Source organism: Panthera onca, chromosome B3 (assembly GCF_046562875.1).
Source record: "Panthera onca isolate mPanOnc1 chromosome B3, mPanOnc1 haplotype 2, whole genome shotgun sequence".
NCBI lineage: Eukaryota > Metazoa > Chordata > Mammalia > Carnivora > Felidae > Panthera > Panthera onca.
In genome coordinates, this window is record NC_138344.1 from 133,368,912 (window position 1) to 133,396,601 (window position 27,690).

Below are 27,690 nucleotides of genomic sequence, written 5' to 3' on the forward strand. Positions count from 1 at the left end.
TAGATGTTACCTGGGGCTTCTGGAGAGGTCTATCCATCTGAGGTCACACCCAAGAACAAAAATAGCTAAACTTTGTTGCTCTGCCAGGTGCTGTGCTAAGAGCTTTACAGGTATTCACTCTTTCCCTACGATAACCCTACAATGCAGATACTATTATTATCTCTATTTTATAGAGGAAAAAACGGAGCCCCAGTGACGTGAAAGCAACTGGCCAAAGATCTTATAGCTGATAAGAGACAAAGCTGGAGATCAGATCTGGGCAGTCGGGCTTCAAAAGCCCCAGGCTCTTAACCAATGCATCAGAGGAACAATTTGAAACCAGGAGCAAAGGAGGAAGAGAGAATGTGGCTCCAGAGAGCTCCCCCACAGGGTGCCACCTTCTCTACCTGGGCACAGAGGCCGTGCAGCCTGACGGGCAGGTCTCCTACCTCATCCTGGCCCTCCCTCCAGTTTACTGGGTGTCATCAGGCAAGTCCCTGAGCCACGCTGGCACAGTCTCCCCCACTGGAACACAGAACATTTGTATGAGGGCCCCGTTTGCCCTTTGCAACCAATCCTTCCCTGCCTGATACCACGCAATCTAGAAAGGAAGTGTAATACCACGCCACTGTCTCCGGGTCCATGATGTCCCTCCTCTTGGGCACCAAAGCCTCAGTCTTGCACGTCCCCTTCCATTCACCCGAGAGCAGGCTACTTCTTTCGGCCACTTCCAGCTGGGTGAGAGACCACACTCTACTGGACATGTCTAATCAGAGGCTGACGTGTGCCCCTGGTCTTGTTTTTCCCAGGTGACTATGGTCCTATAGCAACGTCTCACCAATGGACTGTCAGCAGAAGCGAGGTGTGCTCCTTGTGCTCACCCAGACATCTCTCTCTCTTCCCCTTTGCAGGAGCTGCAACACATCAGCAAGCCGGCTTCAATCACAGAGATGAGGACGACACCCTAGTGCCTGGGGAGAAACGGTAACCTCAGGGAACACAGCTGCCCCACCAGCTGTGACCAGTTGGAATATTACAGGGCTTCTCTCAGACGGGAGCCAGTGCGTGTTTGGTCCCTGTAGGATGAAAAGGTACATGCCAAGGCTGTCTATAAAGTCCACATCCAGGAAGGCAAGCCACTTTCAGCTTCACTGTCCCATCTGCAGGAAGTCACCCCGTGTCCAGCAGATCTAAGTCCCAAAATAGACAGTGGCCATGTGTCCACTGTTCCCAAGCCTTCCCGTTTGGGAAAGAAACATCTGTGGCCATTTGGTGTCCTGGAGATTTCACCTGAAACCTCAAGCTGTATCCCAGAACAAAGATGTCTACTCACTGGATTAAACCAATGCTATCAGAAGCTAAAGTGTTTCTCAATTCCCTCTATTCCCACCCTCTATTTGTCTGCTTCGGTTTAAGAAATGAAGGAAGGAGTTAAGGGGATGAGGGGGAGGTGAGATCCACTTAGGAACTCTCTGATCATGGAAGTGAACTGAAACGTACAACCTTTTGGAAAGAGATCCATGTCCGGCTCTGTCATGGTGTGATGCCAGCATATGCTCTCATAGGTACTTCCCATGATTGGAAGGATATGACCCTGAATCACTAAAATATGCCCAATATGTTGCCTACAAACAAAACGCATCTCACTGTGACCGGCTATGAGCCAAGGCACCGGGAATCACCTGAGCTACACGACGGGCATCTCAGTAAAAATCCAAGCAAGGGAACTTTTATAAATTTCACTCAATAACTGAGCACCAATCATGTGCCAAATACCGTGGTAAGTGCTGAGGCTCGCAAACAAACAAAGAGCTCTTCCTTCAGAGGAGCTCATGGACTGGTGGGGGTGTCTGATCATAGGACAGCTAACACTACTATGATTTTCAGGCAGTCTGCTAATCTACCACGCAAAGACAGCAGTGAACCTGGTTAACTCTGAACGTGTGAGTCCCAGAAGGGGTCAGAGAAGATGGGAGGTGTGAGCTTGAGGCACAAAATCTACAGGTAAAACTCTAGGCAAGGAGAAGGAATTAAGGTGGAGGAACAAGGAAGGTGAGTCTGCAAAGAGGGGTGTATATACAAATCACGGGTATTCTCCAGTGATCTGAATGTCTTCTACATGAGGAGACCCTACCTGGCCCAAGCATCCTCTGACCCACATGCCAGCAGAGCAGCATGATTAAGAACATGGGCTCTGGAGCTGCTCACGCTTCAGACTGAGTCCCCCTTCTGCCGCTCAGTAGGAGAGCATGGGCTCCAGCACTGGTCTCTGCGTTCAAGTCTTAGCTCAGCCACTTCCTGGCTTTGGGACCCTGGGCAGCTTATCTAACCTCCCTGTGCCTCAGTTTTCTCATCTCTAAAATGGAAAGAATAACAGAGCCTACCTCATAGGGTGGTTGTGAAGACTGGCTGATACCCAAATGAGGGGCACAGAGCCTGGCACAAGTAGGCATCGGTAACATTCCAGTAACCTCGCCCAGTCTCACTTCCTTGGTCTGTAAATTAGAGGTTTGCAGGATTTAAGAGACACTAAAGCCGTAACTGATAACTGAATGATTTTGGCTTCTGATTCCCAATAAGCCAAGGCTAACATCAGCCCGTCAGGGGAAGCGCTCCCAGCAATGGCTGGAGAAGCAGATATGGAAGTTCATGGACATTTCCAGGCTCTGGCTGGCAGCCCGGCTCAAGTCAGGCCTCCGGAAGCCATGGACCAGTTTAGGTGACCTGTGAAAGGGAATTCCTCCACCTGCAGCAGCACGCAGGTGGCACAGGGGAGGGGTGTCCCAGGGGCTGCTGTGCTCAGCTCCAGCCAGGGCCTGCCCGGGGGCAGTGAGGGGACCGCTCTTTCCTTCTTCCCAACAGAGCTGGAATTAACTGGATGGTCCCAATCTGGAAATGTCAGCAGCTAATTCAAAAGCACTGGAAACACGGAGCTGACCACACCAACCCCGTCTCCAGGGCCTGCAGGTTAGCGGTTCGCACGGAGCGGTGAGTCCTCCGTATATTTTGCGTTCATCGAACATTTGTCCGCAATCTCTCCTAAAAACTTCTCAAGGACCTTGATGAAGAAAGAAGAACCAAAGAGTATTGCTACACAGAATTAAGACCAAGAGCCTCTTGAACTCCTCACAGAAACTGGCCTGTCTTTGGGCATCTCCATGAACTAAAGGGGCAACTTTTCTGCCACTCATAGTCACTTCTTGTGGTCCCCCCATTAAACACTTAGCTTGTAAGCCAAGAGTTGTGTCATGTTCATTATGTGCCAGGCACTGTTTTAAGCATTTTCTATATACTATCTCATGTAATCCTCATGACAACCCAAGGAGAGCTTGACAGATGGGGAAACTGAGGTACAGAGCCATTAAGAATTTGCACAAGGGTGCAGAGCCAGTACATGATGGAGGTAGGCATTGGACCCAGAAAGATGGCTAAGCACTGGTGGTCCACACTGCCTCTCACGTGGCCGACGCAGGTTCTCAGGGCTGGGGGCCTCCACTGGCAAAAGTGACCCTTCCCTCTCCCATACACGTGTGACACTGAATGTGCCCACGGAAGTCAGAAGCTAGCCAGGGCCCGGTCTCCCGTGAGCCGGGCAGCGTGTCTCAAGAGCCAAGTGCCTCAGGGTGCCTGGGTGGCTCCGTCGGTTAAGTGACCGATTTCAGTTCAGGTCATGATTCTCAGGGTTCATGGGTCTGAGCCTCACATCAGGCTCTGTGCTGACAGCTCAGAGCCTGGAGCCTGCTTGGGATTCTGTGTCTCCGTCTCTCTCTCTGCCGCGTGCACGCTCTTTCTTTCTTTCTCTCTCTCTCTCTCTCTCACACACACACACACACACACACAAATAAATACACATTAAAAAAAATTTTTTTAAAAGAGCAAAGTACCTCAGCACCATGGCTAGGGGCCCACTGCTCACCACATGTCACCCAGGGCAACTCAGGGACCAAGTCTTCTGTCCTCCTTGCCCACCTGCAGCCACGAGACTCTGCTGGCAGTGCTACCTGCAGATGGTCTGCCCCACCAGCCTGTCTTGGAGCCAATGCGAGGACCTGAGCTGTTGCTGCGAAGCAGGCCTCAGAGCCATCCCCCACCCCCAGCTAGCAAACACCCCTGGCTAAATCCACCAGCCCCCAGGTGACTGGAAACTGCCAGAGGAAGCTTTGTTCTCACTGGAGAATATCGTTCCTGGCCCCAAATCACACACGAGCTCCCATAAGCCTAAGCCACGTGAGGTGATGTGAGGTGACGGAGTGGGTACCACGAAGAAGCAGGCAGCAAACTACCAGAACGCCCTGGCCAGACAGACGGCATCCTTTCCCAGCCCACACGGATGTAGAGAAGATTAAGTAGATAAACCTGGCAGCACTCGAGGCTCCCCAGGGAACTGGGTGACTATGTCACCCCTGTCACAAAGCTCATAAGTGTGCCTCGGGCCAGGTCTTTGTTCAATATCGCATAGGACAACCAGTCAGACAGCCAGCAGCACACAGATGACCAGCTCGCCGCCGTTCTGGTGGCCCCTGTGCCCAGCCACAGTCCATCACATGCACGGTTTGGACAGTAGGTGGCAGGAGGGAGAGGAGCAGCTTCAAATGGTCCCTTTCCTCCCAAGGCCTTTGGAATTCAAAGTGTCCCTCCTCCTCCAGGAAGCCTTCCTGGCCCTGCGGCTCTGTGCGACCTCTGTTGTCTCCAAAAAGCTGTTAGCCGTGCCCGACTTTTACCGTTTGCTGCCTTGTTTGGGGCTGATCTTTTAAAATGTTATTTAATAAGCACTTCATAGGCCAGGTACTGTGGTGCTCTGCATACATTATTTGACTGAATCCTTAGAATACATCTGTGAAGCGAATATGATCATACCCATTTCACAGATGAGGAAGTAGCAGCTTGGAAAGGTCAAATAATGTATGTGTCCTGCCTCTGGCATTTTTCCCTCTCTGAGACTGCATTCTCACACATTTGGTTACAAACTCCTTCCTGGCAACTGGGGTGATTTATACTTGCTTCTACCCCTACAGCCCCCAGGCACACAGCTAAACACCGGACGACTGACTGTGCCAGGGATGGCCATCCGCAGGGACCGATCAGCCTTAATTAGCCCAGAGGCGGCATCAATGAATACGACTGGTCAGCCACGTGGCCACGTGGCCCTATGACAAGACTCCCTGCATGTGCTGTGCAGGATCCCCATTACCCCATAAACCCCTGCTTTCCTTGCAGATTAGTTATCAGCACCCTTTCCGTGTTCGGCCTTTCCTTGTTTTGGTGAGAACTGCAGACCGGAGGCTCTGAGGAAGCAGAGTGTGGCTGGGCCTGAACTATGCAATGCACGTGGTGGGCTCCACCCCGAGGCCTTGCTGGGGACTGCCAGTCCAGGGCACGGGTCGGCCTGCAGGCTCCACGCAGGGCAGCGTGGCCCCGGGGACGGCCTCTGGGGAGGGAGGGCTCGGGCTCACCTTTGGTAGCGTAGGCTTCCGCAATCAGGCGCAGCCTGTAAGGAGGGATGGCGGTCAGCGGCAGATCATCGAGGCCCCCCCGGGCATAGATGTTGAGAGCCTCCTTATAATCTCCTTCCACGTAATTCAACTTGGCCATGATCAGACTGGATTCTTGTAGGAACTCTGACTAGAAGGAAAAGGAGAGAGAGAAACGTTTTCCGACGATGCTCTGAGTCACGCTCCCTCGGGGGCCCTCCACCTGCTGCTGCAAAGCCTTGAGGCTCTCTACACAGAACCCACACTTGAACGTGCAAAGCAGGGTGTTCACGACGGCCCCGAAGTGGAAACAACCCAAATGCCCATCGACTGAGGAACGGATAAGGAAAATGTGGGCTAGCCTCGCGGTGGAATAATCCTCAGCCAGAGTGAGAAATGAAGTACTGGCCCACGCCACAACACAGACGAACCTCAGAAACCTTACGGCAAGTGAAAAAGCCAATCACAAATGGCTACATATTTAATGCTTCCATTTATGTGAAATGGCCTGAATGGTCAAACCTATAGAGGCAGGAGGTAGATTACCGTTTGCCTGGGGCCGGTGGGTGGGAGGATGGCAGGTGACTGCTAATGGGTACGGGTTTATTTTGGGGGGTGTTGAAAATGTTCTAAACTAAGGGTAATGACTGCACGAGTCTCTGAATATACAAAAAAAAACCCCACTGAATCGGACATTTTAAATGGGAGAATTATATGGCACATGAATTACATTTCAATAAAGCTGCTGTAAAACAAAACAAAACAGAACAGAACAGAACACTGAGGCTCCCCTCTGGCCCCTGTGCTTGGCTATGCTGGGCCCAGAATGGAAGGGACACTTTATGAACAAAAACATACAAGCACCTGTCTCAAAAAAGGACATCCGGGTAGGTCCTGCCCATTGCACAGGGGGTATGCCACAAGACCGTAACCCAAAGGACTCCAGGAGAGAGGCTTTCTAAATTGGTGCAGGGCACCTGGGTGACTCAGTTGGTTAAGCATTTGACTCTTGATTTTGGCTCAGGTCATGATCCCACAGTTCATGGGATCAGGCTCTATGTCAGGCTCTGTGCTGACAATGCGGGGCCTGCTTAGGATTCTCTCTCTCCGTCTCTCTGCCCCTACCCCCGTGCATGTGCATGCATTCTCTCTCTCTCTCTCTCTCTCTCTCTCTCTCTCTCCCCAAAATAAATAAATAAACATTTTAAAATAATAATAAACAAATTAGTGCAAAACCCAGGACTTTTCTTTCCAGGGGCAAACTTTTCCCACTGAGCCATTCTCCTTGTCAAGGTGACTGAGCCCTGGTCGCCTCCACAGAGGCTGCAAGCTCTAACAGTCGTCTGATGGGCCCTCGTTCCTCTCCAGCCAGGAGCACTTGGCTCCCCCAGTCCACACCCACCCCACCCCCTACCCTTCTTCCAGGCCACCACTCCTCAGCAGGAAAAGAAGAGACGACCCAGCCATCTATAGAAGGAAGCAGATTTATACCCTGGCGCAGGCCTTTTCCCTGGAACCCAAGCTACGCGAGGCTAGCTTCGCCAGCATACAGGAGCTCGCCAGGAAGCTGCACTGTCCCGCAGCCTGCAGCTGGGAGGGGGTGGGCAATGCACAGGTCACCTGCCAGAGCATGGCAAAGCAGCTGTCCGCCAGGATGGTCAGCTTCCACGTATTTCTTTCTTTTTTCTTCGAGTACAGTTGGCACACAGTGTTACATTAGTTTCCAGTGTATAACATGGTGATTGGACAACTCCGTAAGCTAGGCTGTGCGCACCACAAGTGTCACTACCGTCTGTCACCATAGGATGCTCTTAGGATACCATTAATGTGTTCCCTAGGCTGTGCCTTTTACCCCCATGACTTCTTCAGTCCAAAACTGGCAGCTCGTATCTCCCGCTCCCCTTCACCCATTTTACCCACCCCTCCCTCCCCTCCCCTCTGGCACCCATCAGTTTGTTCTCGGTATTTATGAGTCTGTTTCTACTTTTTGTTTGTCTGTTTACTCATTTGTTGTTTTTTAGATTCCACATATAAGTGAAATCATAACGTTATTTCTCGAAAGGGAACAGGGGCAACAGGCAGCACTGGAGAGATGGCAAAATGGGCACAGGAAGTGAAGGGAACAAAGGGGTTTCTTTTTCATTTAAGTTCACTATTATTGTCTTTTCAGTAGGCTCCACGCCCAATGTGGGGCTTGAACCCACAACCCTGAGATCAAAAGTGTCATGCTCTAGGGGCGCCTGGGTGGCTCCGTCGGTTGAGCGTCCAACTTCGGCTCAGGTCATGATCTCACGGTCTGTGAGTTCGAGCCCCGAGTCAGGCTCTGTGCTGACAGCTCGGAGACTGGAGCCTGCTTCGGATTCTGTGTCTCCCTCTCTCTCTGCCCCTTCCCTATTCATGCTCTGTATCTCTCTGTCTCAAAAATAAACGTTAAAAGAAATTTAAAAAAAAAAAAGGGGGAACAAAAGAGTTTTAAGTGGGGGCAGTCCGGGGGGGGGGGGGGGGGGGCACCAATGCAAGAAATTAGAATTACATCTGCAAACGCAGAAATCAAAGCAGACTTAAGAGAAAAAGAGCATGACAAAAGCACCCACTGCTGGGTTCTCCACCCAGAGGAAAGGCTTCCTGGCCGGCTAGGCTGTGTCTTCCTTCCTACCTCAAGCCCTCCGGCACCGAGACCACTGGCTTAAAAGCAAGGGGGAGGGGCGGCGGAAGCTGGTGTCTAAGAGGCTTAGCGCTTCATCCTGGGACAATGAAAAGGTTCTGGAGACGGCCGGTGGAGATGGTTGCACAACAGTGTGAACGCACTCCATGCCACTGAAACTGTATACTTAAAAATGGCTATAACACTAAATTTTGTGTTATATATTTTTTACCAACAGAAGAAGATTTTTAATATTCAGCTTGAAAAAAAGTGTAAGTTTTTTTTTTTTTTTCAAAAAGAAAAGTAGACTACGAGGCCAGATGGAAAAGATGTAGGAGCCTGAAGAGAATTACAAGCAGAAAGGCACAGTTTGGATGCAGGGAACAGCCTTGCTGGGTGAGTCCAATCGGCCGCAGGCGGACGGAGATCACCTCCCCCACGGTGTTCGGGCGTGGCCTTGCCCTTGATAAACACAGTTCTCTTGACTTGAATCAGAAGCAGGGCTCCTGACTCCCAGGTCAGGCTCTTTCCGCCAGGCCACATCGCCTCCTTGCTCTGGTCCTTCCTGCGTCAGTCCACGTGTGTTTTGTGGGTACCTTGTCTGCACTGGGCTTTAGCAAGCTCCCAACCAGGAGACAAACCGACTTAAGGTCAAGAAGAGAGGAAGTTTCCCGTACAAAAGTTGTGTGACTCTGGAACACTCTGTATAGGGTAGAGGAAGCTACAAAATGGTAGGAGGAGAACATTCCTCCAGGTAGAACCAGTACCAGTAAAACAGCAACAAATGACAGGTCCCTGGTGCTGTGTGGCTGTGAAAGAACTTCCACGTCCGGGCCTCAAAACAACCCTGAGCTAACTATATGCTTACAGATGAGCAGCGTGAAGCTCAGAGAGGTTAAGTAACTTTGCCGAGTCACACAGCTCATAAATCCAGAACTGAAACACAAACTCAGGCATTCTAACTTGAAATTCCGTGTTCTTACCACTACACTGGGTTGTAGAGGGTGGAGAGCAAAACCCAGCAGCACCTGGTAACACAAAAGGTCAACTTTTCACCATGAAGTTAGGGGTCTGGAAGGGGGGAAAGAAACTGGCCAGATGTCAGGCCTGGAGCGGGATCTTCAGCCTTTCTCCCCTAACACACAGCCACATCCTCACGCCTCTTGGAGTAGTGCTTGAATCTGATGGCTGCCACTGTGAAGCGTGGCCCCTCGTGTCCACTGTCCTTCTACCCCTTCGCACTGACGAACACCTGCTAGTATCATGAGCTGACTTTGAAGAAAAGTGTATCATGGCCCCTGGAAAGCAACAAGGAAAGAGAGAACATGTGTTTTTAAAGCCCCACCTGCAGCACCAAGTGCTTAGTAAACTGCACTTCCTATATTAAAGTGAATGCTCTCAAGCCAGCCTCTGAGGGGCCTGGGGCTATGTCCACTGGAGACAGACATACACAAAGGCCATTTTGAAAGGAGGCTTTCTGCCAGGGTTTCCAGAAGCCTGCAGCCACATAACTGATGAACACTAACACTCACGTATTCAAATGCTGCCCACGCCCTCAACTGCTCCGGGGCCAAGGAGGTGATCAGATAACAGGGAGGAAAGGACATCTCAGAATGAAAGCTTGCAGGCTTGGAATATACTGGAGCTGGGAGGGTCCAAGCTCACCCCTCCAACAGCCCACCCCTTTCAAACCAAGAGAAGCTAAGCCCTAGGGAGGGAAATGATCTCCTTGGGGCCACACAGCAATTTGGGAATAGGCACAGGTTTCCAAAACAGATACAGAAGGTAAAGTCGAGGAAAACATGGTCTCTTGGGGTGGGGGGGGAGGGAATGTACACAAACAGGAGAGTAAAGTCCCAGAGGATTTGGAGACAGGAAGTAAAGAAAAGGGAAAGAGAAATCATCCAGGTCAAAAGCAAAGAGATACAACTCAACAACAACAAAAACCCAACCTGAATAAAAGCTGGCCAAAGCACTTGAATAGATATTTCTCCAGAGACCTACAGATGGCCAATGAGCACATGACAAGATGCTCAACATCACTGATCATTAGGGAAATACAAATCAAAACCATAATGAGATACCACCTCAAAAGTATTAGGATGGCTACTATCCAAAAACAACACACACACACACACAAATACAAAATGCTGGCAAGAATGTTGTGAAATTGGAACTCAGTGTTGGTGAGAATGTAAAATGTAAAATAGTGCAGCTGCTGGGGAAAACAGTGTAACAGTAGGGAGGTTCCTCAAAAAATTAAACATAGAATTAGCATATGATTCAGCAATCCCACTTCTGGGTATATGCCCAAAAGAATTGAAAGCAAGATCTTGAAGAGATATCTGTAAACCCATGTTTATATCAGCATTATTCAAACTACCAAAAGGTAAAAGCAATATCAGTGTCCACTGATTGATGGATGAATAAACACAACGCAGCTTAAACACACAGCAGAGTATTATTCAGCCTTAAAAGGGAAGGAAATTCTGATACGTGCTACAACATGGATGAACCTCGAGGACATAATATTAATAAAATAAGCAAGTCATAAAAAAAACGAACACTATACAATTCCACTTCTATAACGGATCTGGAGCAGGTAATATCATTAGAGACAGAAAGCAGAATGGGGGTTGCCAGGAGCGGGGAGAGGGGGGAATGGACAGTTAGAGGGTAATGCGTAGAGTTTCACTTTGCGATGATGAAAAAGTTCTGGAGCTGTGATAACAGTGAGGGGGGCACAAGAGCACAACGGCGGCTAGAGAAGATGATGGGAACAGGCTAGGTACGGGCAGCAGCCTGCAGAAGCGATAAGAGCCAGCCTTCGGGGCCATGGGTGTGCAGAGCCCTGCAAGCGAGGTAATGGTGGGGAGGGAGGAGGGGGAGCGAAATCCAGATGAAGGGAGATTCAAAGGAAGCAAGAAAGGACTGTGGTGAGAGGGAGAGGGCAAGCTGGGTGCAGAGACCAGAAGACAGAGCAGGCGGGCAGCAGAAGGGTAGCACTTCAGGTTTCTGTGCCGTGAGGAACAGGTCATTGCTCAGGCAGAGGGCAGTTCCTGTCCTGGCTCCTTCCTACACCAAGGTACCAGGCCTGCGGTCACCAGCAGGGGCCCCACCCAGTTCTCAGGACATGCGTGTCTCAGGCAGGAACTGGCGGTAAAGGGCACTCCTGATCAACTCCTCTCCTCCCTACAGTGGGCCAAGGTGGCAGGTTGAGCTCTGGGCCTCAGACGGCAGCTTTATCCAAGCACCTGGGGCAGATGATGCTTCAGGATAATGTGTCGTCGAAGGATCACCAGAGAGGCCCCTAGGAGCCGGAAGCCCCCGCACGGTGGTCAGCCAGCCGTGGGTCCGGCACAGCAATCGCGCAGCGAGTCGGCCTGCTTCCCAGAAGCCACAGCAGGGTACAGACGTGCTTCCCACCTGCCCGGCTCCTCGTAACTGCTCACTGCCCGGAGCGGGTCGGGCCCAGCGTCACCCCTCCGCCCCCCGCATCTCGGACACCCGCAGTACCTTCAGGTTCCCCCGGTCCAGGGCGGCGGTCAGATGCTTGCGGACCTCGGTCAGCTGGGGCCTGGGGCCTCGGGGACTGGCCCCCTGCCGTAGGGGGTGCTCCTTCAGGTACTGCTCCAGCTTCGACTCCCCGAGGAGGAGCTCTGCCATGTCATCTGCAGAGAACAAAGCGAGAGGCTAAGCGGGAAGGCCCCCCAAGGACTTCAGGACCACCACACCCTTGCGCCGTGCCCCCAGCAAGGCCCTTCTGGAACTTCATAACCTTAGATGGAGTCCAAGGAGGCACCATCTTATGGTGAATTCTGTTCATTAATAAGAATGTTCCAGGGACATCCGGGTGGCTCAGTCGGCTGAGCGTCTGACCTCGGCTCAGGTCATGATCTCACGGTTCATGGGCTTGAGCCCCACGTAGGGCTTGCTGCTGTCATCGCAGAGCCCTCTTCAGATCCTCTGTCCATCCCTGCTCTGCCCCTCCACGACTCATGCTCTCTCTCAAAAATAAATAAACATTAAAAAAAAATAATGTTCCAGAGTTTGTATTCAGACAGGTGGTAGCTCATTCCTTTGTCACACATTGATTGAATCTAGAAAGGCTTGATATATGTAAACAGAGAGAGCCCAAATTCAGTAGGAAAACACAAAGTTGTCTTACGATATTTTTCAGCATGATCTTTATAAAACAATACTACGTATTTTCCAAGAGCAATGCAGTGAAATCTCCTAGTTCTGTTGTGTTCTATGGCCTTATAATGCGGAGGTGAGCTGGCAGAATATCTCCTACAGTCAGATTTTTTTAATTTTTTTTTTTTTATATTTATTTATTTTTGAGAGACAGAGAGGACAAAGCACAAGTGGGGGAGGGGCAGAGAGAGAAGGAGACACAGAATCGAAAGCAGGCTCCAGGCTCTGAGCTGTCAGCACAGAGCCCGACGCGGGGCTCAAACTCACAAACCATGAGATCATGACCCGAGGCCAAGTCAGACGCTTAACCGACTGAGCCACCCAGGCGCCCCTGCAGTCAGATTCTTAAAACGAGTTGTGTCAAAAACACCTGAGTTGCATGCAGTCTGTTTCTGCCTAAAAGTCGAAGCTATATAGACACTGACAGCTGGGAATGTCTAGATGCAGGTTTTACCCTTAAGAGTATACTACTTATGGTTGCAATTCTGCTAATATCCGTGCTGGCTTGTTAATTAGAATGAAGAGCTCACTCCAGAAGTAGCTCTTTGGGAGCACATCTAGATGTCCTGAATAAACCCAGAACAATTCATACACCAGCCTGAGCACGACGTATTTCTGCTGTCACGGGACGGGATGCAATTGTATCAAGATGTAAGAGCGACAAAACAGGTCTGGAAGGATATATCTCCAATCCATGACCGTGGTTACCACCGGGATGCAGAGTGGCAAGGACCTCAACTGGAGTAAAGGGTCAAAATGGACTTCAGTTTTACCTTTAACATTCCAGTCCCAGAAAGGAGAACAGATTTGCCTATTGTTTAGGTAATCTAAAATTAACTCAAGAAAAAAAAAAAAATCACAGAGGACCCGCTGAGATTCTGGGTGGTAGGTCCACTGAAGGCTGCAAGCTGGAACGAGAGCCTTCCCAAGTCCTGTGGTCAGTGACCCAGATCTGCCAAATCTAAAGTTCTCAGCAGTGCTTCTGTCTGTGCACCAGGAAGCCTAAAATAGTCTCTTAGAGACGAGACCGAGGGTCCTAGGATAAGCCGAGCAACAACAGAACAGGGCTGAGATAAGTGACTGAACACAAAAATTCTGTAAGTGTCCAAGAAGAAAAAGCAAATCACCTACAAGATGAGGGGGAAGATCAGGCAAGATCCACAGAAGTATCCTGAACCGAAGACAGTGAAGCCACGTCTACAGAAGGCACAGGGACACAAAGCGTAGCCCAAGTGCACATTCTTGAGAATGAAATCCAGCTAATAAAGAAACTCGGGACTCAGGGGTGAAGGATATGTGGGCAAAGGCCTGACAGGGAGGGTCCACACATTTACCGGATACTAGGTGCCTACAAGAATTACAGTTAAAGAACAGACTGTGACTGCTTTAAACACAGTGCAAAAATGACAATGTATCAAAATTGGGAGGAGCTTTAGAGCACCATCTTTCAAAACACGGTAATATAGGCTTAAAGAAAAAAAAAAAAAAACCACACACATGACTCCAGTCTTTTGAAGAGTTGATTGAACTCTTTTAGGAAGTGATGCCGTGTGCCGAAGCATTTATCTGGAGTTCAACAATTCCCTGAGATTCACTTTCGTTTCTTTCTTCCCATGAGTACTTATTAATACTTTATTTTTCAAGTCGAGAACGGCTGCGCCCAAGACCTGTGTACAAACCACACGTTATTTTAAAATTGCAGTCGCTATTGTAAAAAAGGAAAAAGAAACAGGTGAAATAATTAATTTTGATAATATCTTTTATCTAACTCAATATATCTAAAATATTATCAGTTGAACAAGCAATCCATGTTTTTTAACTACTGGCATAGTTTTATGTTCTTTCTTTGCATTGTTTTCCAAATCTAGGGGCACCTGGATGGCACAGGTGGTGGAGCATGCGAGTCTGATCTCTGGGGCGTGAGTTCGAGCCCCACGTTGGGCGCAGAGCTTATTTAAAAAAAAATTAGTAAATAAAAATGAATTAAAAAAAAGCTTTCCAAATCTCATGGGTACTTCGCATATATGGCACATCTCAATTCTAACCAGCCACCTTTCAAGTGGTCAGAAGCTGCCCGTGGCTGATGGCTGTGACGTTGGACAGGAGTGTGTGATCACTCTTCATAAAAGTCTGCCTACTTACCTTTATTCTGTTTTCCTAAAAACATGTCTAGAATGAGTATCTCTTAAGAATGAGTAATAAAAATTTCTGAATGATAGGATTTGGGGTAATTTTTTAACTCTGTGTAGTTTGAATTGTTTTCATTGAGCAGAATTGTTTTACCTTAATATTAGGAAAAAGTGCGAGTCTTCTTTAAACACTGGAAGTATATATGATGGGACAGGAACAGTGGTTATTTCTGGGGTGAGACTATTCATATACACGGACTTTCTTTTCTGTAGATTTTAAATTTCCAAAAGCTAAAATAACGTTAGATTCAGAGTTATAGATATAAATCCCAGTTTGTCACGCTGGGACTGTGGCCCTAGGATTTAACCTCAGTGTTCTGGGGGGGCGGGGGGAGCAATTTTAAGAAAGCCCCACTGTACGTGTGAACTGAGGATTCCTCGCTCCGCATTTTTCCCCACTCCGATTAACTCCCCACTGCGGGCTCCCCTGACCTACAGCTGAAATGGCCGTCCCCAGCAGAATCGCTAGGCCAGCAAGCAGAAAGGACAGCGGACTGGGCCCTCTGCTGTCTGCCACCTCTTTCTAGCTGGGCGACCAGGGGCACATTGCTCACCCTCTTGAAGCACCAGCCTCCATGTATAAAATGGGAAGGATACCGTGACCACAACGAGACCATGGATGGGAGCTAATGCATTCTTGGGGAGGGACATGCTGTGGCCTGGCCTGCCATGCCTCTCAACTAGACCCTACAGGATGAGTAGGATCTGGACTGGCAAACAGCACAGGGAAGGACAAACCAGGCTGAGGGAACAGCAGAGCACAAGGAAGGTGCAAAGGCAAGGAAAGTGCACCGGACCAAGTGGCCAGAGAAGAGGGTGTGGGCGAGCGGGAGGGCAAGAACGGAGACTCAAGCGGGGAGCAAAACTTGGGACTAACGGTTCCCCTCTCCCCGCTGAGCCCCATCTCCGTGGAAAACAGGTTCCGGCCAAGTTCTCCACACGTGGGCCCAGTGAACCTCCTCCACGCCTCTGGGATGACTCGGAATGTGGAGAACACATCCACCGCTCCTTGATAAACACCTACTGATCTTTTGGGCACTGCTCATCTCTCCCCGCATGTGCCCTATCCCACGCCACCCCCGGCTGCCACCAGGAACCTCAAGCACGCCAGCCTAGGCCTTTACCTATCTATCTGCCCCTTCCACACTGAAATGAGAGGCCTGAAGGAACAATCTCTATGTCACTTGTTTTCAGTCTCAGGGCCAACCAAGCGTAATGTCTGGCACAGAACCAGCGTTCAATAAACGGTGAAGTAACTCAATGGTAGGCCAAGGCACTTGGACTACACCCTCCAGTGTTAGGTCTGGTCCTGCCTGTGGCAGAAACTGCCAACTGTCCCCAAATATTCATTCTCCCCTTTTTCCTTTAGTATTAGAGTCCCTGAGTTTTATCCATGCCCATAGCTGTCAAGGTAGAGACTGCTTCCCGGGCTCCCTGGGGGCTGGGTGCTAAGTTGTGGTCAGTGGGATGTGAACAGAGTGCCGCATGCAGCTTCTCTGCTGGCCCCACAGGAAGTGAGCTCACCCTCCGGTTCCTCCTCGCCCTACCCCAATAGCTGGAAAGAGTCCGCGCTGCTGGGAAACGGCGCGCCCATTCTGACCCTCCAGATGGAAGCCATCTACTGAGGACCACAGAGCGGCACAACACGAGGAACCTCGGTCTCCAACACGCGTGAACTGCCACCAAGCCCTAGACCGCTTACGATCAATCACTGCGTGAGACAGAAACATTAACTTCCACTTGGCTCTTGTTGTTTAGTCACTGTCACTCGGACCTTAGTTACAGTGGCCACACTGCCATCCTGACTAGATCTCCCGACCACCAAACAGGCTTCCAGCTGAGAACGGCTATCTGAGAACACCTCACCGAACAATACTCATGCCCAGGGTCCCTCACGTCTAAAAGGAATTTCCACAGAACCCAACTGAGGGCTTTGGTAGAATGCCCCGACGTCCCACCTCTGCCATTTCACGGCTTGTATATCCTAGGCTTGCAAAAATATTTGGACAAAGGACTACATAAAGAGACGTATAAAGCTACCACCTCAGTGCTTTGTAGGATTTACAGACTTTTAGCGTATCGATCTCCGGATAATGGAGGAACACACCAGTCTTGCTGCCAAGCTGTGGAGGGAGCCCAGCTCTAACAGAAACACTGGACGGGCCCTGGGAAAGGTTCACTGAGAGGAAGAGGCCTTGCTCAGACTGAGGAGACACGGTCCCTTCCCTCATTGAAGCTCCACACAACGCAGTGGTACTGGAGATGTGCACAGTCCTGGACGGGAGGAAGAGGAGGAGACAAAGCCTTCACCAGCAATGTTACAGGTACCTGTTCACAAGCAGAAGAAACAGAACGTGCAAAGGCATGGCACAGCCCCGTTGTTCGGGGAACTCCAAGAGCTGAACCATGAAGGGCAGAGAGGGGAAGAGGGGAAGAGTTGGGATTTCCTGCCAGGTCGGCGAGGATCAGCTCCTCAGTTCCCGAAGGAGCCGCGCGCTCTGAGCAAAGAGCGGCTGCAAATTGAAAATCTGAAATGAACATAGCGGCTGCAAAATAATTTGTGAAACTTTAAAATTGTTCAGGCTCCAGGGAATCGCCCAGGCAAATTATGTTTCCTTTTCTCTCCTTCCAAAAAGGTGACTTCTCTACCACTCACTCTCCCAACCAGGAGGGCAAAGATCTGAAAAACATGCTATGAACTCACGCTGGAGAAGTTCTACGGAGGCTGCGAGGCTCCATCCTCAGCCGGCGCTGCTGGCTCTCGTCAAGGACCTCTGGGTCCCCGATTCAGAGGCCACGAGTGACAAAGGACACAGATGTCACCTAGCCAGTTGTTACTGCCCACAGCATGTCCAGCTACATGCTAGGAAAGTGAGGCACAAGGGGAAAAAAAATGGCACCTCAGGGCATGCAAGAAAATTAATTCCAGCTGGATTAAAGAATTAAGTATGAAATAAAAGAGAATAAAAAGTTAAAAACAGACTTTCGCTTCCAGCCAAGATGGAACAGATTTACCCTCCTGTATAAAATAACCACGAACACAGGGCGCCTGGGTGGCTCAGTCAGTTGAGCGTCCGACTCTTGATTTCAGCTCAGGTCATGATCCCAGGGTCGTGGAATCGAGCCCCATGTCAGGCTCTGCTTTGAGGGTGGAGCCTGCTTAAAGATTCTCTCTCTCTCTCTCTCTCTCTCTCTCTCTCTCTGCCTCTCTCTCTCTCTGCCCCTCCCCTGCATTTGCGCATGCACTCTCTCGCTCTCCCTCTCAAGTGAAAAAAATGAATAACCATAAACACAAGACAAAATATGTGAAAAAACAATTTTCACAACATTGGATGTGGGACAACAGAGAAAAGTGGTCCCTGAAAAGTGGGGAGCAGACAAGGTGAGCTCTGTAATTGCCTTGAGAGTTTCTGGCTGCACCACTGGAACAGGGAACCCTTACATGAGGATTCCCCCTCATGAAATACTTAAATCTGAGTATCTCTCCCCACTCACTTGCCTACTCACACTCACCAGGCACAGGGTAGGGCACAGCCGGCCATCCCACCCTGCAGGGAGCACAGCAGGACTGCATAGTGGGGCCAAGGGTGTACTTTCCAGAATGGAAAAGCCTAGGAGTACAACGTGGAAGACAGAGCTCTGGCCTCAGGCAGCCCCAGGATTAACGTCGGCTCCCTAGCTTACTTAGCTGAGCGGCTCTGGGCAACTTACCTAACCTCTCTGAGCCTTAGTTTCCTCACCTGGCAACAGCGAGGATTAGACGTGGGTGTAATGCACAGAGTACAGAGCAGGTACTGAATAGATGTGAGTTACGATTACTGTCATTGCCATTCATTTTGGACTTGCTATCTCCCAGAATGGTTATGTTGCATCTAGGAGACCAGAAAGCTCTAGGGGACACAATCCCTGTGCTCAAGAGGCCTGCGATCTAGTAGGACGATAAAAATGTTGTATAATCTTACTAGACAAGCCATGCTGGGCTCTTACTAAATGCCGTGCCGCGCACTGAGACATCACATCACCCCGTTAGTCCTCCAAACCTCACTAGGACCTATTCTCAACCTCCATCCTCACGGATGAGGGACCAGGCACAAGAGGTGAAGCCATGTGCCAAAGGTCACAGGGCCAGTCAGTCCTGGAGCTGGAATTCTGAACCCAGGCCATCTACCTGCGCCGTTACCCCGGCGCGTCAGGCACGAACCGTGTGGACATCAGCATCCAGAGAAGGGGCCCAGCTTCCCTCCCAAGCAGCCATGTGACGCTGGCCAAGCCATTTCACCCTTCTGCCGCAGGGCTGCGCGGGCCGTTCCTAAGCCCCTTCCTGCTCCGCCTGCCAGGACTGTCAGGTGACCAGGGTGAGGAGGGACTCAGGGGTGCTTGGGGCTGGTTTCCACCTTTCCCACGGGTATTTTTCAGGGTTTAAGTGAGGCTGCAGAAACCAGCTTCCCAGGGACTTAGGTAGAGATAAAGCCTGAAGCTGAACAGAGACCGCTCCTGGGGACCCTCACTGAGAAGCAGATGGGGAATCGGCCCCGGGCGAGAGCCCTGTGCTGAGCTTCATCCGCAAACAGACAATCCCCGAAGCCTGGCGGCTGGCCCTGCTCGATGCCCAGGCGGCCTTGGCCTCCCTGATTCCCCCAAGGAGGGAGGCGCTGTGTGGCCTTTGCCACTTCAGGTGACTGCCCCCTCCTCCCAGCCTTCTCCCTCACGGGATAAACAGCTGACACCCAGAGACTGGATCAGACGCGGAAGAAAAAAGCTTAAGGTTTCTACTCTATTCCAGGGAGTACGTGACACCAATACAAAAAACTCTCAACAACTTGCATTTGTCAATAGAAAAGCATTTAGGTCTATTCAAACCAATCCCGCGGTGGCTCCGATCCAAGAGGAAAAACAAACCCCTGCTCAAGTCCAGCCGTTGTCAGCGTCCCCTGCACCTCCGTTGCTGCCCTGCGAAGTCAGCCAGGTTCTCCATTTCTTGGTCTCAGGACGACTTCAGTGAATTTCGTCTCATTTACTTGGCTTCTTGTAAGTCACAGGTACCCCAGCACCTACAGCACTTGGCATCCCCTCCCCACCAGGAAGTGACAGAAAAATAGACACTGGGATACTGTCGGCAGGAGCATAAATCGGTACGAGTGTCAACCGAGGGCAATTAGCAACATCTACAAAACGATTTATGTACCTGCACCATCTGACCCAGAAATTCCAGGCTTAGGAACTTATCTCACACATACGTGCACTCCTGAGCACCTACGTGTACCAACGGGGATGTTTTTACATACGGCCCCACTGGGAACAGCACAGGACAGAAAACAACCTGCACAGTCCTCACTGCGGCGTGCCCCACGTGATGGGACATAACGTGCCCCTTACACGGAAGGAAACGGATCTACATACAGTCCCGCGGTACCTGACTGCACGAGCGGCCCCAGCTCTTCATACCCCTGAACCCACATGCTTTCTGGCCACTCACACTGAACGTGGGCTTGGCCGCGTAACTTGCTTTGATTGACAGGACAGACGCAGACACGTGTGACACACACAGAGGCTCGGAAAAGGGCTTACTCGCGTCTGCTTTCCTCTCACTTCTCTGGGACCACCTTGAGAACGCAGCCGGGCTGGCTAAGAAAGGCCACAGGGAACACAGCTGAGTCGTCTCAGCCAGGCCCAGCCACGGGAGAGGGCCCAGACAAGGGCAGCTACATCGCGGAGCAGACCCACAGCTGGCTCCCCTGGCAAGCCCAGAATGGTGAAAAATAATAAAAGGTGGCTATTTGAAGGCACCAAGTTTGAGGATGGTTTGTCACACAGCAATAGGTAACACTGTCAGAGAGGGATACAAAACAGGGTGTGCAGTATGTTACTATTGTGTGTAAAAACCAGAAACCAACAACACTCTTTCTTATACACATACAGATATGCTGACTATTTCTTTTTAATTTTTTTTAATGTTTATTTATTTTTGAGAGAGGAAGCACAAGCAGGGGAGGGGCAGAGAGAGGGGGGGACCCAGGATCCGAAGCAGGCTCCAGGTTCTGAGCTGTCAGCACAGAGCCCGACGCGGGGCTCGAACTCACAGACCGTGAGATCATGACCTGAGCGAAAGTCAGACGCTTAACCGACTGAGCCACCCAGGCACCCCATAGGCTAGTTCTGAAAGGACCCCCAGGAAAGTTCCAAGAGTGGCTACGTCTGTGGACAGGAGCAAGAGGACACAGGGATGCTGTAGGAATAAAGTTACTTTTCTCCCTTGTATTATTTGACTTTTACTACCATGTACATTCATTGCCTGCATAAAACATTAACTAGTTAATTTCACAAGAAAAGAGGGGAGGGGTGCCTGGGTGGCTCAGTCGCTTAAGCGTCCGACTTCGACTCAGATCATGATCTCATGGTTCGTGGGTTCAAGCCCCACATGGGGGCTCAGAGCCTGGAGCTTGCTTGGGATTCTGTGTCTCCCTCTCCCTCTGCCCCTCCCCTGCTCGGGCTCTGTCTCTCTCTGTCCCTCAAAAATGAGTAAATGTTAAAAAAAAAATTTTTTTAATAAAAAAGAAAAGAGGGGAGGTGGACCGGGATAGGGGGACTAAATGAATGATGGGCATTAAGGAGGGCACTTGTTGGGATGAGTGCTGGGTGTTATATGCAAGTGATGAAGCACTAAATTCTCTTAAAACCAATAAAATAATCATAACAATCAAGAAAAGAAGATGGCCCGTGTTGGAGTGTGCTGACTCGGGAGTGCGTAATCTGGTCACCCACAGGGGGCTGGCAGGACCTGGCCCGTCATCTCAGAACCAGGTGAGGGAGGTCTGGGTGTGCAGTTATTAAGCAGAGCTCGTCACCGCTGTCCCTGGGCCACCAGCCTCCCACATGCACACTCTCCAGGCCCCCCACATCCTTCCGAGGCTGTGGCAATCTGTCTCACCTGGGGGTGCCTGGACAGGCTGTACCTCCCTCCCTTCTCCTGCCAACAGCCCAGGCTTCGTGTGAGCTGCAGTTCAGGGTCACCTTGGAGAAGCTTTCCTGCTCCCTTGGCCTGACCTCAGAGTGCTGCACGCATTAGCCACCAGCCAGCATTTACTTAGCACCTGCCAGCACCCAGCACGTACAGTGGTGGGTGAGGCAGAAGCGTCTCTGCCCTCGTGGTGCTCGCATTCCAGAAGGGGAGACAAACCAGGAAAAGGCCAGGTAGCGGTAAGAGACGCGCAGAGAGCTAAAACAGGGCAGCTTGGCAGTGCGCGACTGGGTGGCTACCTGAGACTGGGCGAGCCATGGAAAGATCTGAGGGAGGAGTATTCTGGCAGCCCACGGAAGGGCCCGGGGGCAGGAACACAGCTGGCATGCGTGAGGAACAGCAAGAAGGCCGTGTGGCTGGAGTGGAAGGGACAGATGGGAGCATGGTAGTCAGAGAGGCGGTAAAGGGCAGCCACGAACACACTGTGGCAGACTGTGCTCAGGAGTGTGGCTTTCCTTCTCAGAGCACCTGGAAGCCTCTGGAGGGGGCGGGGAGTGTGCAAGCAGGGGGTTGAAGTGATCGGTTTAGGTTTTGTGAAGACCCCTCCCTCCGCCGTGTGGAGAACTTGGGGCTGGAGAGGGCGAGGCAACGGCAGGGATGGTTGGAAGGTCACCGCAGAGGAGTCTGGTGAGGGGTGACGGATGCCAGGACAAGGGGGCAGAGGTGAGAAATAGTGCCGAAGGGGAGAGACGGGCAGAGGGGAAGACACGATTTGGAGGTAAAAATAAACAAGATTTACTAATGGGTTGGACCGGAGGTGTGGCACACAGAATAATACCCCCTGCGCCCCAGAGATGACTGTGCCCTAATTGCTGGGACCTGTGAGTATGTCACCTTACATGGCAAAAGGGACTCTGCAGATGGGATTAAGTTAATGACCTTGAGACGGGATTATTCCGGATTACCTCGGGGGCACCACCGAGTCCTTGGAAGAGGGAAGTAGGCGGCTCAGAGGAGGAGATGGTGGTGAAAACAGGTCTAGTCACAGAGGAAGCTAACTCCTGGCTCTAAAGATGGAGGCGGGGCCACGAGGCAGGGAATGTGGGCAGTCGCAGAGGCCAGGAAGGCAAAAGCATGGATCCTTCCCGAGAGCCTCCAGAAGGAACTCAGCCCCTCTGACACTTGAGGTTAGCCTAAATGAGACCCATTTCCAACCTGTGGCCTCCAGAACAGTCAGAGAACACAGCTGCATTGTTTCAAGCCAGTAAATGTGTAATAATCGGTGACGGCAGCAATAGGAAACGGATGCACGAGGGATGAGGAATGGACGGGGATGAAAGATAAATTCTTTAATCTCAGATATGACACTGCACAGTGGAGTAGACAGTGGTACCGTTTTGCCGTTTACTGTAGGGGAGGAGGAATAAGACCAAGAGTTCTGCTTCGACAGACTTAAATAACATTCGATATCCAAGTAGAGACATCAAATCGGTGGATGGAGGTCGGCGTCAAAGCTGGAGAGAGTGAGTGAGCGAAAGGACCAGGTTAAAGAAACCAGGACGGCCTGTTACAAAAACGGAGATGAGAAGTTTCCAGAAAGAGGGAGTGGCCAAGCGGGTTAAAGCAGCTGGAATAGGGAAGAAAATAAGAGCACAAACGTAACCACTGGATTTGGCAACAGGGAGGCAACATCGGAGGGTGACCTTGACAGGAAGAGCAGCGGGATGGGCAGGGACACAAGCTCCGTGGAGAGGGCCGAGGAGACAAAGGTTCCTCGAAGAGGCTTTGCTGAGACAGAGCAGAGAGGCGGGCAGTGAGGAGACAGAGACGTGGGACTGAGGAAGGTTTTTACAGGAGAGTCTTGGGTATCTATGAACCCTCAAGGGCATGATCCAGGAAACAGAGAGAGACAGAGAATTGATCCAGAGGCGAGGAGAAATGCCAGAAGCCGTGAAGTCCTGAGGAGGCTCCAACAGGGCGATTGTGAGCAAAGGTGAAGGGGGTGCAGGCCTTGAAAGGAACTGGAGCCTCCATGCAGTGACAGGAGGGAAAGTGGACACAGATTCGGTGGTGGGAAACAAGGGGGTTTCCTAACCGCCTCTATTTCCTCGCTAAAATATGAGGCAACGTCATGAGGTAGGAGAGGATGCCATCCAGATAAAAGGCCTAAGAAGGGAAAAGAGTGCGTGAGAGCAGGAATACAAACATGCCAGAAGCGTGGCAGTGCCTCCGAGGTCACTTGTCATCAAGTGCAAATGACGCGCAAGGTTCCTCCCGCAAAATGCAGCACGCAGGGGCAGGCCGGGAGCTGGGCTTTACCAGGGTAGGGCCATGCAGCAGGGCAGAGAAGAGAAGGTCATGTCACCCGGCCCCTCAAAACCCTCCGGGAGCTCCCCTTTCACCCGAAGTCAAAGCCAAAATCCCTGTACCTTACCACCTTGGCTCTGACCTCTGCTCTGTCACTCTCCCCTTCACACCCTGTCTCCAAGGCACACAGTAGGTATTCTTTAAATATTTCTGAAAGGAATGAGTCAATCTCTAGTCTCCCCTTCACGGACAGGACCTAATCAGGTACCTCAGCCCCCCTCAGGCGTGCCTGGCATGTAGCTGGGATATGATTGTTGACCGAGACCCTGGCCTTCCCATTTCCACCTCAGGGCTGCCTCTGTTCCCCCTCCGCCATCTTTGCTTAAACTATGACCCGGTTCAGAGGACCTGGCCATTTGGATCTTGACTGAAAGGCAAAGATGCCATAAGTCAAAGATTAAGGAGCTCAAAGAAGTTGGCAGAAAGCTATATTCTGGGAAACTCTTGGTAGTTAGAGTCCAGGCTTCAAGCCAAAGCCTTCTGCCCGTGTTCACGTACAATGCAGAAGCTGGAGGGACAGGATGAGAGAGTAAAATGTGGGAACAGAAGACAATATTTCCACTGCGCTGGCAGAATAGATAAGTATACTGGTTTAACACACACACGCTCATACACACGTACATGCACACACACACACACACACACACACACACACACACACACTTCCCTAGAAAAACCTAGTCTAAGAAGAGAAAAGGTAACTTGAAAGTCATGATCTTGGAGTTGGTTTGGCCTGTCCCCAGGGCTCAGCAGGGCAGGAAATGACTCTAACAGGGCAGGGGGATGTTATCAGGCCAACCCAGAAGGCTTGGAAAGGGCTCGCTCAGGAAGCTGGCCCCACACAGACAAGTTAAATGCATACCTACACAGAGCCGACAAGCATCTCTTGAAGATTCAAAGCTCTAATCCTGTCCCTGCCCTCAAAGACTTCAGTGTGGGACCATCAAGCCCAGGCACAGTGGGGTGGAAAGACCACCAGGGACACTCAGAAGACAGGTGAGGTAGGATTTCTCCAAGTGAGAGTCCAGGCAGAAGGAGACGCCAAAACTGGTGTGTGCGGCGGGGCAGAGGTAGGAAGGAGGCTGCCCCGGGCCGTGGGGCAGCTGCAAGGGGCCTGAGGGACCCACCTTCCCAGGCCTCCAGGCCCAAGACTCAGTGGAGAGCGGACTCTCTTGGCCTGGCAGGCCAGAGAAAGGAAAGGCATTTACTGCAGGTCCCTGTGCTCGACATGCCCAGCAATATCACCTCACCGACTCAACACCCCTTACTTGAGAAAACATACTGCTTCTTCTTGGACTCAGAACCTGCAAGGGCCGGAGAAGGCAGTTACTCAAGGCAGGCAGGCCTCACAGCAAAGGGGCTGAACCAGCCCACAGGTGAGGAGACTGGAGAGACAAGGAGAGGCAGCAGGGAGCCCTGGCCACTCAGCAAGTGTCAACCCTACAGTTGCACAGGAGACACAGGAAGAGAAGGTCATGGGCGTTCGGTCAGCCTGAACAGCAGTCCATCAGCCAGAACTTACCCAGAGCCCCAGGCAGGCGGGGCCATCCAGTCACCTGAGGGACGATACCAAGAGTCTTAGCCTCTCAGGTCGACACTCCCTCCCCAGGACCTCCTCAGCCCTCGTCGTCTCCCACTCCCACTCCCAGCACTGAGCATGTGTGCTACACTAGAGCACAGGGTGGGCCTAATGACCACGGCACCCCAGGCCCTCAGGCAGCGGCTGGCACCCAGCACGCACTCAGCAGGTGTTTGAGGAGGAAATGAATCCGAGTTAACTCCTCAAGGGCAGCGGCCAAGGTGTTCACTGAACAACTAACTGAGTACCTACTGTGTGTCAGACATGTTGCTGGTGCTTGAGATATAGCAGAGAACAAAAGAGCGAAACAGCCCTGCCCTCATGGGGCTGACAGCCCAGGGGTCACATTCGTTGTTGCGTCCCCAGTACACATCATGACACCCCCACATCCTATCCCGGCTCATTAAAGTGCAGGATGGAAGGCTGCAAGGGCTGGGGAGTCTGTCAGACCTGGCGTGAGGCCCCAGGTCCACACTGACTAGTTCGGGGACCCAGCTAACAGCGACTGCTGTTCAGCTTTGGGCCTCAGCCACAAGTCAGTACAACAGGACCCCACCCCAACCCCTCTTGCACGGCTCTGTTATCACTGCTGTCATTGTCACCCCACCTGCTTCCTCCTCCCTGTAAAGGGCTGAGTATCTGGACCTTTCTAACCTCCTTCCACACACAGTACTCCTGATTCAGGCAGGCTGCTGCAGATGACTGCTGGTGCCTGAAACTGCATTATCTCTTTTACTCCTCAAAACAACCTTTGAGCTAAAGAGGGAGGCTCGGGGAAGCTGAGTAACTCACCCAAGGCCGGACAAGCAGCATCAGAGTCGGGATCTGAACCCAGGTCTAACAGGACAAAGCCCTGCTTTGCACCAGGTTCCTTTCCTCTTTGCTAAAAACCGCTCCATCTGCTTAACAGGGGATCTATGGGCCTGCTTGCCCAGGCCTGGGGGGTTCCCAGGACACAGGATTTTCAGTTCTGAAAACCAAGAAAGCGTCAGGCCAACTGGGACATGTTGGTCACCCTAAAGCCACAGCCCTCCCCAAGATCCTCCTCCTGGCACTCTGCCAGGCCCCTCCCACTGTCGTCTCAGCGCACCCTGCCCTCAGCCCCCCAGTAACCCAGCGGCACCCTGAAGCCTCGTAACGCGGTCATTGCTCTCCTCAGGCTGCAGGCGGGGCACGCTGTCCCCACCACTTGGACAACCGTGTCTAAAATCTGGTCCTGGAGCTTGCTGTGCTCCAACCACCTATGCTCGTCAACAATCGTGCTTCCTGAACCCCAACCCCACTATGGCTTCCTGAAGCGGAATTCGGGCCCAGCGTGGGAATCTGAGTTGCTAAGCAGCCCCCAGGCGACTCAGCTGCCCAGAGATTACGTGACTACCCTGAGCTGGAAGCTCCTCGTGGCTGGTGACCCCCTCACTCTATTTCTTCAGGTGCAGTCCCCACGCATAGGAGGTGCTCATTAAATGCTAAGGATTATGGTTGAGAGCAGGGCTTCCAGACCCGCTTGATCACACAACCCACCTAAGGCTCTATTTAAAAATGCACACGTTGGGGCACCTGAGTGGCTCAGTCAGTTAAGCGACTGACTTCGGCTCAGGTCACGATCTCATGGTTTGTGGGTTTGAGCCCCATGTCAGGCTCTGGGCTGACAGCTCAGAGCCTGGAGCCTGCTTCGGATTCTGTGTCTCCCTGTCTCTCTCTCTGCCCCTCCCTTACTTGTGCTCTGTCTCTCTCTCTCAAAAATAAATAAACATTAAAAAAAAAAAATGCAGATGTCCAGCCCCCACCTTGGACCAAGGGAAATCACCACCCCACCGGAGAGGCCTGGGAATCCATGATGTCCAGGCTCCCTTAGTTCAGTGCTACTCAGAATGGGTGGACGGACCAGCAGCACTGGCATCACCCCGGAGCCCTGCCCCAGACCCGCTGCATCATCAGAATCACTAGGGATGCGGCCCAACAAGCCTACTTGGTGATTCTTTGATCTGACAAGTTTAGAAAACAACTGGTTGGTATAAAGAAAAATGGAACTAGAGTGAGAAGAGGGTTAGAAACCAGCTCGATGAACATCTCCAAACGTCGGTCCACTTATCCCCGAATGAGAATTACGACCCCCGACCCCATTCCTCACGCGGTCATTGTGATGCCCAGAGCACGGCACACGGCAAAAGCTCAAGAAATGCTTGTTCGTTCCCTACTCGCACCATTTTAACACCCAGGGAGTCAGGAAAACTAAGGCTTCAGAGAATCAAGTGAGGTGCACAAGGTCACTCAGAGGGCAAACGCATGCAGATTCTGACTCCAGG

At 51.4% G+C, this 27,690-nt stretch overlaps 1 protein-coding gene across 6 annotated transcripts in view; it reads right to left on the reverse strand.

The window, feature by feature from the left end:
• TTC7B (tetratricopeptide repeat domain 7B) overlaps positions 1 to 27,690 on the reverse strand; it is a 254,815-nt gene that overhangs the window by 219,739 nt on the left and 7,386 nt on the right. For 4 of the 6 annotated variants that reach the window (XM_060620534.3, XM_060620535.3, XM_060620537.3 and 1 more), the window contains exons 2-3: positions 11,611 to 11,765; positions 5,433 to 5,601 (exon numbers count right to left, since the gene is read on the reverse strand). In XM_060620534.3, coding sequence (XP_060476517.2) covers positions 5,433 to 5,601; positions 11,611 to 11,765 — 324 coding nt within the window. Of the gene's footprint in view, positions 1 to 5,432; positions 5,602 to 11,610; positions 11,766 to 26,176; positions 26,328 to 27,690 lie in introns of those variants that run through there. The other 2 variants (XM_060620536.3, XM_060620539.3) reach the window with 2 other exon arrangements.